General features: G+C 44.1%; 1 protein-coding gene across 1 annotated transcript; it reads left to right on the top strand.

The window, feature by feature from the left end:
* Positions 1 to 627: 627 nt before the first annotated feature.
* CNMD (chondromodulin) lies at positions 628 to 14,425 on the top strand. Its single transcript, XM_027650023.1, has 7 exons — positions 628 to 731; positions 1,113 to 1,247; positions 3,675 to 3,815; positions 6,454 to 6,567; positions 9,212 to 9,365; positions 10,609 to 10,811; positions 13,229 to 14,425. The coding sequence occupies exons 1-7, from the start codon at positions 660 to 662 to the stop codon at positions 13,442 to 13,444; spliced, it is 1,035 nt and encodes a 344-aa protein (XP_027505824.1). The 5' UTR covers positions 628 to 659; the 3' UTR covers positions 13,445 to 14,425.
* Positions 14,426 to 16,348: the final 1,923 nt, after the last annotated feature.

The raw sequence follows: 16,348 nt of genomic DNA, 5'->3' as shown, positions 1-16,348 counted from the left end.
GAGAGATACATCCACTTCAGAGGTAAAGGCTCAAGGTATGCACGACCTTAATAAATTAAAATCTTTAAAAAACGCTGTGTAGCATTTCCTCCTGAAGTCAAAGGCAAATCCTTTGCCCCTTTGCCTATACCAGGCCTGGGCTCAATGCTCCCTTTCCCAGGCTGTGCCCAGCCTGGACACGAGGCTGTTGCCTTGTGCCAGGCAGCGAGGTGTTTAGCAGAGCAATCGACGAACAAGCAGCTTGTCAACTCCAGCGCCTGTGAATTCCTGTGGCAAGTGTAAAAAAGCAGTTAATATGTTGTTCTATTTTAAAAGCTGTTTTTTTATAACGGCCGTCTCTCTGGCGGGGCATCCCTCCTCTCCACCACGGCACGCAGGGGGCGTGTGTCCCCTACACCCCCTGCTCGGGAGCTGGAGACCAGACCCGAGGGTGGGGTGGCGGGGGACTGGGCCGGGGCAGGAGGTCACAGCCCCGGGGAGCTCCGGCGGCCGCTGGGCCGCTCAAGGGGCTCATTGTGCCCTGGAGGGGGCGGTCCTACCCTCCCCGCCGGCCGGGGCCGGGAGCGGGGCGGGCCGGGGCGGTGCAGCCCCCCGTCGGGGCTGGGGCTGGGGCCGGGGCGGCGGCGGAGCCCGGGGCACCTCTCCATCCCGCGGTAGCCATGGCAGAGGGCTCCGAGAAGGTGCCCATCGCCCACGCTGGGCCCGGCGATGTGGAGCTGTGCCTGCCCCCCGTGAGTGATGCGGGGCGGCACCGGGCGGCACCGGGTGGGATGGGGACAAAACTTGTCGGGAGGGAACGGGACCGAGCGGGTCGAGATGTGACGGCACGGGTCGGGTCGGGAGGGGACGGGACGAGTTGCGTACCGGGGTAGGTCGGGTCGGGACAGGTCGGGATGTAACGGGACGGATCGGGACAAAACGGGTCGGGTGGGATCGGATCCGGACCGAACAGATCGTGATGGGGTCGTATCAGGACGGCTCGAGTCTGGTCAAGCCCAGGGCTCAGGACGGGTCGGGGTTCGAACGGGGGTGCCGGGGTGCGGGTCCCGCCGGGCCGGGGTCTCTGCCCGCCCGGGGGCTCCCGCTCCGCCCCATCCCCGCTCTCTCCGCAGGCATACGCGGCGGCGGCGCCCCCCGGGCCCGGGCGGCTGCTGAAGGCCGGAGCCGCAGTGCTGATCGCTGGAGCGCTCCTGCTCCTGGCCGGAGCCATCGGCGCCTTCTACTTCTGGAAAGCCACGGAGCAGCAGGTGAGCGCGGCTGGCGCCGGGCCCAGCGGCACGTCCGCACCCGGAGGCGGGCGGGCTTGGGAGCTCTTGCACGTACGGAGAAGGCATGGCCTGGAAACTCTTCTTGCGAGGTCTATAAAGAGATCTTTATTTTTCTCTTGTATTTTTTTCCACGCTTTCAAAAATTTCCAAACATCTAAAATCCAAACCCATAATCGCTATCTTTGGTGGCTGTTTGGATGGAGCTTCCTGGAAGCACATTTACTAGCAAGCACGAAACATCTTTGAAAGCACAGATGCTACATTGATTTCTGCTTGCAAATGCTCAGTGAACTCAAACCACAACTAGTCCCTGGGGATTCACATCCTGGGCAAGCTCCAGCTCTCAGGACAAAAAAAGCATTGAAATGTGTAAATTCCTTTTTCACATCATCTGCATTCTTGATCCACATTCTACCTAGACCCTCAACTATATAATGCTATAATTAACCCAGTAACAGGCACCATACTCTGATAATTTGTATGACTGTGCATACACTTAGGCACTTTTGCTTAGCAGCTGTGGAGCAATTTTTAAAGTCTTGGTAAGTTTTGTTATTTACAGTTTCCGGGGGACAAGTAAAACCCATGAAAATGAGAAGCTGTTGGTCAGTGTAAGAACCAAACCTCAGAGCATTAGAACATGTTTACAGATTAACTTTTCTTTCTGTTTACATAGTATTTGTGTTTAAAGCATATTTGAGACATGATGGTACACACATAAATGTAACTTACTCCATAAATTAAGTTAGTATCCTTGAATTTACCTTGGAAGAAGTTTTGTGCTGCCTCCGGTCACACGCCAGTCCTCATCAAGGAGAGCCTTGTGTGAATTCCAGCAACCAGAGCAGAGGTTCCTCTGTGAGACACACCCACACACAGAGCGATAATTCAGATAATCAGAAAGAAAAGTACAAGGTTTTCCCCCAGAAAGACAGGACACGCTGCTGACCTCCAAGACACGCTGCAAGAGCCATCTACTTCTCTAGGCTTTTGAAAAGAGAGAAGGACACAAATGGGGATACAGTGCATTCAGTTCTGAGGAGGTGGGTGCACTTGTGGAGTACAGGACAAAGTTTCACCTTTTTTTATTGCTCCCATCATCTAAATTCAGCCTTGTAAAATATGTCACATTCAGAGTAGTCATTAAGCTTCAATGTTGATCTCTAGATGTGAAGTTGATCTCCCAGTGAAGACACTGAGAAACCTGAGAGTTATTTTTCCAAGCTGCCTCCAATCTCAGAAAGCTCCACTTGACTTGCAAATGTTTAGGAAGCAACTGTAAAAATTATATTCAGCATAATTCATTAAAAAAATAAGGCATTTTTTAATCCTTATTTTTATTTAATATTTTTAAATTCTTCCTTAACTGACAGGAGTATCAAAGTTTCTACTCAGACTCAGCCCCTATCAGGGGAGGTCACATAGATTGGTCTGGTTCTATGAACCACATTCAACAGGAGTCCTAGACAGCTAAGAATATGGGAGTGACTCTGTATAACTGAGGAACCATGAATCTTTAGCACCTTAGACTTTCTTGAGCGAAGGTGAGAGAAGAAGAAATTTGTCTCTAGCTGTCAGTGTAAATTTTTCATTAAAATGCTGCAAAGGCTCTTTTAAGACTCAAAATAAACTGCTTGTACAGCACTTCTGGCAGAGCTGCACAAGAGAATCACAAAAGCCCTCCACAGATTGTGGTCCTCCAGCAAATACAAACCACGCTGCAGCTTTCCTCATTGAAAATAGGATAAGAGCAAATACGCTGACAAGGAAAATACAAGCCTATACGACTTCACATCCAATTTAAACAAAGTTCACATCCATTACAAGCTGGGAAGCATGTTCGTATTCAAGAGGAACCTGTTTTTCTGTGCCTCAGCAGAACATCCTAATACATAAATAGGGGTTGGTCTCCTTCAGAGTAGGATATTCGCTCCTGCTTTCCTTTGGGAATCATGCCAGTATAACAAGCAATTCCTAAAATATGACCTAGAAGAAGGTTTTTAGGTCAGAGTGAACCCGGATGTGGACTTACCTGACATTGTTTTTGAGTAGAACTGTGAGCACTCCCTTGGAAGGGGGACCTCAAGAGGTCTCTAGTCCAACCTGCTGCTCAGAGCAGGGACAGCTGTGGGGTCAGAAATGGTTCCTCAGGGCTTTATCCAGTTGGGCCTTGAAAACTTCCAAGGATGGAGACTGAACAACCTCTCTGGTCTAGCTGCCCCACCACCAGCCTGCCCCGATGGTCCAGTAGTGCAGTGTTGATTGTTGGAGGGTTATCAAATGCTTACAGAAGCAAAAGTTAGGAGCTAAATAGGGATATGATAGTCAGATTGACCCACTGCCCAGTGTAGGAGGAAAGCAATAAGCAGCTACTAGCATGTGCTATTGATCTTTTTTCAATTCCAGGTGTACAATGTTCACTACACTATGAGCATTAATGGAAAAGTACAAGATGGATCAATGGAAATAGATGCTGGAAATAACTTAGAGACATTCAAAACAGGAAGTGGGAATGAAGAGGCTGTTGAAGTTCATGATTTTCAGATTGTAAGTACTGTCACCCTTGTCCTTCATGTAACATGCTCCACTGCTGGACTCTAAGGACACCTTGCCCTGCCCTGACTTCTCCGCCCCAGTCAGTCTCAGGTTCCAGCCTCCAAACATCCACACAAACATTCTTACTCTCCTGGCTTGCTTTCACAGGGAGACAGGCAGTTTCCTCCTAAACAAAATCTAAGTGCTTTTTGGGAATAAGCCATGCCATGTACCACTCCGGGAAGTAATATGGATTAGGCTACATCAGATTTGGCTCCATGTTAACACTCTGCATTTTCACACCGCTGAGCAGAACTACAACATGCAACCTTGAGATCTTGCTAGAAAAACATTCTGGCAGGCTGTGAAACAACCCTTGCATGATTTCCTGTCACTTGAACTGGAAAAACCACTTCCCCCAAACATACCTGTTTTAGGAGCATAGGGTCAAGACAGTAAGCCAACTAGACACCAAGGAGAGACCACTATACAGCACTTGACCTGGGGAGCTTGCTCTGCCCTGAGATCAAGGATGGGAGCTGCTCTCCATGGCTTGGCCTAAGTTCATCCCCAGGGGAGAGGATGGAGGCATTTAGCACAGATTATGCATCCATTCACCAAATACAAGGTGCTGGGTCACTTGGATTGAAGTAAACACATTTGGGTACACCAGCAACTCAGCTGTGGCTGCTCACCACAGAGCCTGGACCAACAGATGCCAAATATCAGCGCAGCTTAACAGCTTGGACAGAGTAGTTCACTGACCTGTACCACCCCTGAGCTACTAAAGGCACATCTATGTGATGCTGCAGAAACCCATTTACAGGGCCCAGACTCTGCAGTTAATGTTCTCAGGCACAAAACACTCAGCTTCAGAGTTAAGTCCTCTGTAAGTCAAAGCAGCACTGAAAATAAAGATGCTGCTGCTTTGAAGCATCTCTGCCTCTGGAGCAGCCACCTTCCCCTTGCTGGATCTAGAAAGGCAGGGAAATTCAGCTCCTTGGCTTCTCAGCAAGTACAAACAAATCCATGCCAGAAGACCCTGGACCCCAACCACAGGACCCCAACCACAGTTGCAGTTCTGCCTTTACGGAACTCTCATTAACATCACCATAGCAACATTATTAGCAGCTGAATAAGAGCATCTACAGTGAGCTCTTCTCATTTGCCTTTGCGATTTCAAATCCACTCAAAAGCATCAGTCCACTGGAGAGATACTGAATTCATTTTGCCTCCAAATGTGCTGCTGGTAAGTACTGCCTGTCGTATCCAGGTCACAAATCAGCTCCCAACACCAACCAGCTAAAAGGACCTCCCAGGGACAGTGCCTGCTTGTAATTACAGAGAGCCAGGATCAGGCTCAGAGAGAGCAAAGGGATGCTGCCCCTTGGGTTTTGAGCCAAGAATGCACAAAAAGGTGAAAGCAATTGAAGAGATGTGCTACCAACGGATTAGTATTTACATCAGTAGCTTTTGATTGACTGGCATTGCTGGAATGATTGCACAGTCCGTGAAGGCTTGGATTTGGCAATATTAGGGTACTCCTAGCATACTTGGTGCATCCCAAAGCCTTATTTCCTAGTGCATCCATCCCTGCACAGCCATCCCCTCTCTTACTGCTCAACAATTAGTCACTTTGTTTTGATGGGGGTGTGCCTAGCAATTCAGGACCTGCAACATACAGGACAGGACTCAGGTGTCCCAGTACCATCCATCTCATGCTGCACTAGATGGCCAGGGCACCCACGATGCCCCTTCAGGGCAGGTGAGAGGGGACATGCTGACACCCATGCCCCCTTGTCCTGGCAGCTAGAGGCCAGGCAGAAAACTAGCACATCTCAGAAGGCACTAAGTAATTGTATTTTGGTGGTTGGCTGGAGCATGTGCAACTGTATGAAAAACAAGACGTTTTGTCATTTACAACAAGTTATCTAAATTTATAACATAAAGAAAGAGTTCTTTTATGGATACCCAAAAACCTACAGCAGAAATGCAGAAACTACAGACAAGGTTCCCATAAGCAAAATGTTGATGCCTGAGGTTCTGGCACAGGTCGGGAAGGTACACCCCAAGACTTTCTAGAGACTTGCTCCCTCTGGAGCTCCTTCTCTTGCTTAAAACTAGACATCCATGGTTTATGCAATTGTGTTTCACCCTAGCAGGCGAGACGAAGTCCCACACACAGATTTCTGCACCAAATTTCCCATCACAAACTTCCCTTGCTGTCACAGCCACTTACGTGTATAAATTGAACTAAGCTGCCCCCATATTTTTGTAAATCTGTGTCACAAGGGTACCACACCACCAGCTAACACAACTTTGAGACTTCCTACGTTAGGTGCTAAGTTACAGTTCAAATCATGTCAAGTAATTCCTTAACAGAGCTACTCCAAGTAGCCTACAGCTTGCATGGAAGCACTTACATAAAACACCCCCCACTTTTAGAAATGAAGTAAAAACTTCTAGACCCATTTGACCAAAATTGTGAAGCTAAAATGATGAGAGAAGAGCGTTTTATTGCATCTGGTTTTAAATAAGATTAGCATTCAGAATGAAAATTCAGTGGCAATTTTAGCAGAGCTGAGGCGCTTTCTTAGGGTAGTGAGGAGCTGGAGGGCTGTGCACAACCCCCTGCCTTCTGCTTTTGCAGGGCATAACTGGAATCCGTTTTGCTGAAGGAGAAAAGTGTTACATCAAAGCTCAGCCAAAAGCTCACGTCCCCGAAGTTGATGCTATGACTAAAGCGAGCCTCTCATCTGAGCTGGTAAGGGGTAATCTAATTATTTATTTTTCAACTACTCTTTGTACAGAGAGGGTCTTAAAGTGGTACTTAAATACAACTAAAAATGAGATTTGAAAGCCACTGTGGCTAATTGCAGGGTTGTTGAGGATAGTGAATGATAGTTGAGGATTCACTGACTGGTTGCAAGGGGTCCCTGAAAAGCAAGATTGGTGCCAGACATGTCACTGTGTCCAGGGACATCGTGAGAGGCTGCAGATTAGTGAGTGGGGAAGCCACAGACTAATCTCTAACAGATCCATAGAAGACCTCCATGACAAAAGCTCCTGCCTGAGAATAGGCTGTGCACAAGGCTGGAAGGGAGAGCATGGAAGAAGCAGCTCTTTAGTCAATGCAATCATGGTAGATCCCAGGATCAATGCTCTTGAACAGAAGCATGGACTCCATCACTCAAGCCCTCTGAAATAGTCAATAAAAGGGAATTGTGGAAAATATGGCAAAAATTCAGGTAACTCAGAAGAAATAATAATTTTTTAAAAAATTAAGAAATTGCCTTCTTAGCATCAAACCATTTTACAACATGGCAACTAAATTTCATAGAACCTGTATCACAGCAAGCAAAAAGGCTGCAGTTCTCACCCAGATACTGCCAAACCATCTCCTCACCTCACTTTTGCAAAAAAAGCCTATAGCTTTATGTGAGCAAAGTCTGAGTTTCCCAGAGCTCAGACCCCCAAACCCATCTCTCACACAGAAGTGGCTCCAGTGACTTGAGTATGGCTGAGCCTGGACACTAGTGGGGACTCAGCTACTGACAGGAGAGCACAGGAGATTCACAACTTCTTTCCCTAGGTTTGCTCTGGTCCCAAGAGAATAAAAGCAGATACAATTAGCAAGGAGAGAGGCGCTGTTAAGGCTGTACCGCTGTACCTACCTGCAGCGGTGCTGTGATTACTGAACATCTACTTCAAAACTAAGGGGAAAAAGGTCTCCAAACCAAGTCAGCAAGGCAGCAGAAATGTTACAAAGCCCCCTGAAGTTGGTGGAATTTTCTCCACGGTGGGAAAGAGAACTTGCACAAATTCCAGACAGAGAGCTCCATCTTTCCTTGCCTTATTTTAAAGGCACCTGGGCTTTTTGTCTTCACTAGCACTATTGCCTAAAGACAAAGTTTGAATTTTTCATCTCTTTGTAAGAACAAAGTCATAGACATGAAGACATTATCCTAAAACAGTCAAAAAGTTATTTCTAATACTTTCCCTGGTGACAACAAGCCTGCTTCCTTGTCCTGTTTTTTGTGCATTTTCTCCAAAGATGCATCACCTACATGAACGCTGCAATGAATTGTATGCACCGAGGCCAAAACAAGCAGGCAACTCAGTGCTATCATTAACCTTTCCCTGACATTCGACTTTCCAGGCTATATGTACAACAGGAATGGCAAAGTAGTATTTATTTTTCTAGAGCAAGTCCTCTCTCTCATATTAGGAGAAAGTATGCATATGCTGTTTTCTTATAATGCGTATCATAACATTGCTTAAAAAAATGGTTGAGTAAAGTGAGTTTTATAGATACCCAAATTCTGGCTGCTCACAAGTCAGGATCATCTCAAACAAAAACAAAGGGTATTTTTATTTCTGAAAACTAGACTTAGATATTTCTTATGTTGATAAAAGCTTAAGTGAGAGAATATAAATAAAGAGCAGTAGACGGATTGGAAAGCAAACTTAAATGACTTGAGACCTACAAAAGAAATCAATAAACACACTAAAGAAACAACAACCCAAGGGAATAAATTGATCTAGTCAGTTATATAACGAGTTTTGATGACTTTCATGAAAGCAATTTAGAATTTTAACTTTGAAACCATACTGGTTTTCATGATTCAAAAGTTGGTTTGCTTTTAATATTTCACTGTTGCTATAAAATACTTACACATTTTATGTAAAATAATACTTTGAACTAACAACTTTAAAGAATCAATCACTGGCATTTTCCTGCATTACTTTGAAGATATGAACCAAAAACCTGCAGGGTACACTTCAAAAAGGCAGGCTCCTTTAACTTGCACTTCAAGTTTTTGGTCAATTGAATTGCTTTTACCAAACAAGACCTTTAATCAGACCGATCACGTTGACTTAGAACTAGAAGTTGGAGCAGCTCTCAAGCTATAATCCTCTCTAAAACTTCTGAACAAGATTCCGGCCCCCATCCCCTGCACACATTGTAAATACAGTTATATTGGGAGTACATCAAATGTGAATGGGGCATAATAAAAGATTAGGGGCTTGGATTTTGCTGGAGTATTTCATTGCTGCTTTGCTGAAGGTGGTAAACCTTCACAGTTTCTACCACCTGGAATACTGATGCTTTGGGTTGAAAAGATCTCTGACACCCAGCCCATGCATGTGGGGCAAAAGCCTTCCAGGAGTGAGATGGGTGAAATCACAGCCCCAGAGAAGCTGACAGTAGTTTTGCCCTTTGTTTCAGCTGCGGCAGCCTTTCCCCAGGCCTTGGCTCTGTAAAGTCAGTTCACATTCATGCAACAGAAGGATGCTCAGTATTAGTTGCAGCGGGTGATTATACAGTTTGGTGCTCAAGAATTAACAGAAAGCAGGCACATGACTGCTCACTGAGCAGCAAAGGATTTACACTCTTCTATTTGCAGGAAGATGAAATCATGCCTGTGAGATTTGACAAAAATTCCCTTATCTGGGTGGCTGCAGATGAGCCTATCAAGCATAACAGCTTCCTAAGCCCCAAAATTTTAGAGCTTTGCGGGGATCTTCCAATTTTCTGGCTGCGACCAACATATCCCAAAGGTAACACTTCTTTTATTTAAAAAGTATCTTATCCCTCCCTTCATCTAAATGCCTTCCTGACATCATGTTTGCCACTCAAACTTGCACATCTGAGAAACCAGACTCCTCTCCTCTCTTGCCCAGCCTGTTTTCCCATGCCTTTGTGGGTTCATGCCGAGATTGTGAGTTTGAAGTTTATCCATTAGAGATTTTCCATATTTGTATTTCCTCAGACAATTTATACAGCCCATGTGGGTGTCTATGAGATGAAACATTCCCAGAGAAATTAGCCTCCTTCCACAGAATGACAAGAGCTCAAACTAGCCCCCAAAACGCTGAGGTAGCTGACACCAGGTAGCAGGAACATTATACCTGGCCAGGAGTTGGGGAATATCAAGCTCCTGGCCTGGGACCATAGCCTGTCCTGTTTCCTACCCTGCTTCTCCAGAGGATATCAGTGGAATGGAAGGATGAGATGCTTTAAGCTACCCAACTGGTGGATGGTTTATGAGGTCCTGGGGGCATTCCCAACACTGAAGTACTCTTGTCACCCAGAGCCAAGTTTAGCAAAGGTGTTCAGGAGTCACGAGGGAGACAGCAACTGCTCCAAGTGACTTCGAGGCCTAGGAGAAGAGAAGGCTTGAAAAGATTTATTCTTCCTTGGTCCAGTTAATATCAGAACACAACACAAGCAAAAAAAAAATTCACCACATTTCAGAGCACCTGTGGATCCAAGCTACCAACATTTTCCACTTTCCTCACGACCTTGCCTATACCACTGGGCAACAAAAGAGCAGTATCAAAGCTGTCCAGAACCTGTTTCCACCAGGTTCCCCAGCTGTCCTTGAGAGCAGGGCACCATTCTGTCACAAAATCATTTTTAAAAAATGAGATGTGTATGACTGGTCTTGCTAGTGCTAGCAACTGCTGCTGACTTGGCATCAGTGACCACAGGGTGGGTCAAAAAAACCCCAACCAATCTTCTCACACACATTTTGCCTCAAGGAGGGGAAGAGGGGAGAAAAAAAGGTAATCATACTGGTTTGGATTGACATTGGCTGCAGATACAACAAAGAAAGGCAAGCAGCTCCCATGGGGATGCTCATGGTTTACTAACACACAGCTTTGGCTTTCTCTCTGCCCTCTGTCCTCTCCTTTTTTCAGTATTTAAAGAAATCACTGAAACATTAGATAAATACAAGGAACCTTCTGTTTATCTTTACTTTGAATGTTCAAGATTATCCTCTGGTGATTATTTCTTCAGATAACCAAAGGAGAGAAATGAAGAGAAACAAGCGACAAACAGGATCAAACTTTTATGAGGAAGACTTGGAAGCTGTTGCTGAAGAAGTAAACCCCAGGTCACCTACAGTGCAACTGAGTCAAGAGCTTGATCACCAGTTTAACGACACCAGGCCAGTGGGACGAGAAACAGATCAAACATTTAATCCAGACAACCCATATAATGTAAGTATTCGCACTGCAATCTTCTCTCAGAGCTCAGATGGTGATGCGGGGTTTGTCTTTCTTTTTTTTTTTTTTTAATCTGCACAATTTTGCCTGTTCAGCTTTACTCTGAAATAACAGACTTGCAAAACACCTAAGAAGCTAAAAAAAGTCTTCCCTCAGTCCTCTTCTCCCAGTTTTGATTAGATTTCAGTCTGAAACAAGCACAAGCGCTTGAGATCACAAGGTTAAGGCAAGTTGATACCAAGTTGCTTTTTGGGGTTTCCAGGTTCATATGGAAACAGCACTGGAGATCTGACAAGGATAGCACCTTCTGAAAACAAACCAAAGCTGGTCTTGATCAGACAGCTGAAACCCATCATTTACTACGTGAAGAAGAGAGTCCAGTAGCTAGAAACATGCTTTGCTCTGAAACAGAAATTAGTATCACAAGTGACTACTACAGAGGAAAGCAGTAGCAGTGTCTGATTGCAAAGAGATTATGGTCCAGCCAAATAAATTTATTTTTCTCAGCCTCTTCTCTATCAGGGTAAGCAACTCTAGTCTAGCAAGCAACTGGCAGAGAAGAATCTGTTTAGAGACAGCAACAGTGGATGGAGGACGACTATCATAAAACTTGTTCTCACCCTTTGAGAAGCAGCAGCCCACAGAAAGAGCACGGGAGCCACCCTGCCGTGTCCCAACACCTCTGCTGCGCTGCAGGAAAGCTGGCTGTACAGTAGGCACCTTCCAGTCTACTGCACCAGCGCCAGACAATTTACACCCATCATTTGGTGCAGCAGGAATAAGTCATTTTAATACAACACTGTCACAAGATAAATGCCTCCTGCTTTGGAAGCAAGTCCCAGCTTTGACTTGACATTTATGCAACAGCAGGAGATCATTATACTGTGACAGCATTCTGCAGAGTTGACATCCCTTAATTAAACTTAAATTAATCACTCCAAATAAAGTGGATCTAAATCGACTCTCTCACGAGATAGTAAAACAGCAGTGGCACTGGAAGGTAACTTCTCACAGCTACTGACGTGAACATGTCCATGAGGTCTGAGCTGTCCTGCCTCTGGAGGGCAGTGGCAGAGCAACTGCCACAGGTCTGTTCTTCCAGCCAAGGGCTGCCAGGCCAAATGGAGAATGGTCAGTCAGATACTGGTCATCAGACTTCCCTCAGCCTGCAGAGCTGGATTCACCTTCACCAACAGTTACTGCACAGATGCTGATATCGAACCTTCCTTAGAGACCAAATAATTTGATTGAAAAGGACCATTAGTAATAATAATAAAAAAAATAATAATAAAATAATAAAAAATAAAAATAGTAATAAAAAAAAGTCTTTCCTGAAGGATTAAATGAATCCTCCCTAGAGCTATTTCTCTTCACCCACTGTAAGTGGAGCCTGGACAACGAGCTCAGGTGTAGAAGTTCACAGTGCAGGTATCTGAATTCAAGGATGATGAATCCTGACCAAGGAAACAACATCCTCCCTGCTCTCAGGACTAGGAATGAGTTGCTGGGGTCCCAAACAACACCCAGCTGTCACCAGTGTCCTGTACAACCCCAGTCAAGAGATAGCACCTTTCCGTGTCCCACCTTTTTGTTGTGCTGCTAAGTTTTATGAATGACAAATGCTCAGGTAAAAAGCTGACTGGTATTTCAGCATTTGCTCTTTGCTGCTGCTTTTCTTGAAGTAACACCAATGGGCAAAGAACAACTGAGCTGCAAAAAGCAGAATATCCAGGTTACCTTTTTCCCATAGAAAGGAGAAAAGGAATTTTGAAGGGTAAAGGCTTTTATGTATGCTTTGCTCCATTTAACTCCTTACTGTCAGCTACAGAACAGGCAGAATCCTCACTGTCCACATCGCACCTAAGTGTGGTGGGAGTGGGAGGGAAGGAAGCAGACAGAGACAAGGGAGAAATACTCAGAAAACTGCAGGGGACCAGGGGAATACCTTAAAGAGTAGTTTCCTAGGAATGCTGTAAAAATCATTAAAATACAAAAATTAAAACAAAACATAAAAGACACAGTATATACTTCAGGCATCATCACCTACACAAAAGACTCAGATAACTGTCTCTAAATCTTTTTCATCACTAATATTTAAAACTTCGGAGCTTTCTGTTGCTGGATCTTTTGCAAGGACAGTAGAAGAAAAACAAGGAAGTTAGAGCTGCCTGTTGTTCCTTTTATTTTATATGGGTGATTGCACCAATTCTCCACTTCTGCCAAAGAGAGCAAGACAAAAGAAAAAAAATAATAAAGCAAGATGCACAGGTCACTTACTGGGAGCTTAGTTAACTTCCACAGGCCCAAGATTTCAGTTTTTACCCTTTGTGGGGTTAACAGGAGCATGGGTTTGTTCTGCCATTCTGTGAGAATGAGAACACCGGGATGACATTTAATATTTTACATTTCAGCAGCTGGAAGGTGAAGGGATGGCTTTTGACCCCATGCTGGATCACCTGGGCGTGTGCTGCATTGAATGCCGGCGCAGTTACACACAGTGCCAGAGAATCTGCGAGCCCCTCATGGGCTACTACCCGTGGCCTTACAACTACCAAGGGTGTCGCACCGCCTGTCGAATCATCATGCCTTGCAGCTGGTGGGTTGCTCGTATCATGGGTGTTGTGTGAGAGAAAGCCTTGACAAAAAAAAATTTTTAAAAAAATCAGGAGACTTGACAATATAAGCAGGAATGCAATGACGACAAACTGGTAACAGACTACAACCAAAGCAGCAGTACCGATCCTGGCTTTCAAAATCAAAGTATGTTTTACTGCACCAGAAGCAAGGTCAGATATTCTAACTTCAAATTAAAATCTTAAGTTAATATTCTATTAGATTTACAAGTGACAAGGGTATATTAGCACTTGCTGAATTAAAAAACTGAGACATTCCCCAAAAAAGACAATAATAAACTTTGCTCACAAACTGGTTTAGCAGTCCAGAACCTTGCCTATAAACTCAGCCTTTCATAACAAAATCCTCTCTTTCCAAGCTACATGTGAAAATTTACGTCCAATTAGGCAACTAGCTCAACTTGTACGCTTGGGAGTGCCTTTCATCCATGCAGCTTACTTAAATAAATCACAAGTTAAGTTGCTCCCCGTTAAGTTGCTCCCCGTTGCTATTTGGAGTTGCCAGGTCATTATGAATGGTTATAAACCAATTACAGCATACCTTTCCCCCAAAGCTGCTCCAGGGGACACGGGAAAGCACACATTGTGCTAAATCGGAAACAAACAGCAGGAAAAGGGGCTGTAGAAGGGAATGTGCATGGCTGCAGAATCAAAACCCTTCGCACATCCCAACATCAAAGAAGCCCCAGCATTAAGAATCTTGTATCCATGATACCACTGTAGTGTCTAACAAGTATCTGCTATCCAGTTACTACAGCAAGAGTATTTACATGCAGTTGCAGACCAAAGAGCCTCAAGGCCCTTCAGAATCTGCAACAGGCACTGTTATTTATAAATCCTTGAATTAGACACTTTTGACACAAGATTACAACCCCTCTTTATTCCACATGGATAGCAGCCATTCATACTAGCTCCTTTAGCTTCACTGAAACTAACCTCTGTTCCCTGAAGAGAAACTGCTGACCAGCAAGGAGAGGAAAAAAAAAAAAAAAAAGAAAGAAAAAAGAAAAGGGTTTCTCATCTCACCCTTTTTGGTTAGGCAAACTCTGCAATTATTGGGATTGATCCTATTACATGTTAAACCTCTAAGGAAGGTTCTAAGCCAAAACACTCAAAGATGGAATGACTTAGTACTGACTAGCCTTGAAAACCAAAGACAGAGGTATTATACTGCCTTCATCCATACTATAAATCCTGAACCCTACCACCGAGTTTATGGAGCCATCTAGATGGTCTTTATAAACAAAAGGGACCATTTTTCCTTAAAGTTCACTTTCTAGAGCATTCACTTTTTTGACTAAACAGCTCTTGAGATGTTGCAAGCCCAGTAATGTTATTAACACTGTGTGACACACAGAAAAGAGGAATTAATTTGACATAATCATGGCTTAAAGAAAATAAAGACAACCTCATGTGAAATGCTAAACTGCATATCTAAAAAGCAAAGTGTTAAATGAGAATGAGACTAGAATTCAGTATTTTGTTCTATTGTAGCTTTTTTAATGTAAGCTTCACCTTCCCTTAATCTGAAGGACAGACTCGCTTTGAAATATTTAAATTATAAACTTCTTAAAGTGGGATTTCAAGGCCTGTTAAATTTCAGTTTCTCCTTTTTAAACTGAAAATGACCTTGATCATTATGTTGTTTTAGCAGTATGTCATTCATATGCTTAGAAAAGTCAGGTTTCCTTTTTTTTTTTTTTACTGCACATTAAACAAATACATTGAAAAACAACAATCGCTTTCTGTGCCTTTTTCAATGTAGAAACTGTAACAATTCCTTTACATACTCATTCAAGAACTGTCTAGAGAGGAAAGGAAGGGGATCAGCAAGTGAAACACTGAAGGCAAAAAAGAGGGAAATATGACTATAGCTGAACTAGACTGTTGCTGTCTTGCATCTTGAGGCAACCTGTGACCTGCTTCTCTCTGTCTCCCCCCATAAAACAAAGTCTCCTTCTGAAGACACAAAAAACCTTTTTGTAGGTGATTTACCTGTCTACACATTCTTAACAAAATTGTTTCTTCCTAAACAAAAGCTTGCATCAGCTGCTTTCTATAGGCAGTCAGAAAGCATGCAAGAAGTAAAAAAAGCATCCTACTCATGGATGCGTTAAACTGTCACATACAGCATGTATGTCTCAAGAACACTTCTGTATGCACAATGCCAACAAAGCCCGAATGATCATAAAATTTATCCATTTCCAAAAGATATGTGACAAAATGCCATCCTCAACTCAAGCTTCAAACAAGCAAATTCCTATTTACCTTCATACCAGATTCAAGGAAAGAAAAAGATCTTGTGGTGCAGCAAGGTTGAAAAGTCTTACTTCAGCACATCATCTAATTTTGAAGGAAAAGTTCTGAGGTGACACAGGAACAACAATAAAACCAACAAGCCAACAGTATGAAAAGACACAGTGATATTCCCTGCAGTGGTGGCTCAGACTCCAGCTCTAACTATCTGGAGCAATCTGATTCACTACTATACAGTATTTACTACCCACGCTGAAGTTTTTCAGTGCCACCACAAACATAATACCTTGGCACACTAAAGGCATTCCAACACGTCAGCATTTGGAGGGGGTGGGATTTTCCTGCAATCTGACCCTGTGCTAGAAGAAACCTTTTGGCCAAAGTTTAGGGAAGGAGAGAAAGAGGAACGACCTTGTCATCAACAGTATTTCCCATCACAGGTGGGTGGATGTTTGTCAGAGCACTGCAATTCTACTATCCTTAAAACTTAATTACCCATGTGATTGTGTACTAGGAGGATTAGGATGGCACAACAGATTAGAGCAGAAAAAGGGGATAACTTCAGGCTGGTGGAAAAGAGAAGGAAAACGGGAAGCAATGCCATAGGGTTAAAAAGACTGAAAGCCAGTGATGGGAAGGCAG

Source organism: Corapipo altera, unplaced genomic scaffold (assembly GCF_003945725.1).
Source record: "Corapipo altera isolate COAL_440 unplaced genomic scaffold, ASM394572v1 0, whole genome shotgun sequence".
NCBI classification, from domain to species: domain Eukaryota; kingdom Metazoa; phylum Chordata; class Aves; order Passeriformes; family Pipridae; genus Corapipo; species Corapipo altera.
The sequence above is the reverse complement of the archived record's forward strand: the minus strand, read 5'-3'. Positions and strand labels throughout refer to the sequence as shown.

Bases quoted from the DNA above. Each gene is read 5' to 3' on its own strand.
- CNMD (XM_027650023.1), top strand. From the start codon at position 660: ATGGCAGAGGGCTCCGAGAAGGTGCCCATCGCCCACGCTGGGCCCGGC. The intron at 9,366-10,608 runs GTAACACTTCTT...TTATTTCTTCAG, and splicing joins GCGACCAACATATCCCAAAG to ATAACCAAAGGAGAGAAATG. The intron at 10,812-13,228 runs GTAAGTATTCGC...TTTACATTTCAG, and splicing joins ATCCAGACAACCCATATAAT to CAGCTGGAAGGTGAAGGGAT.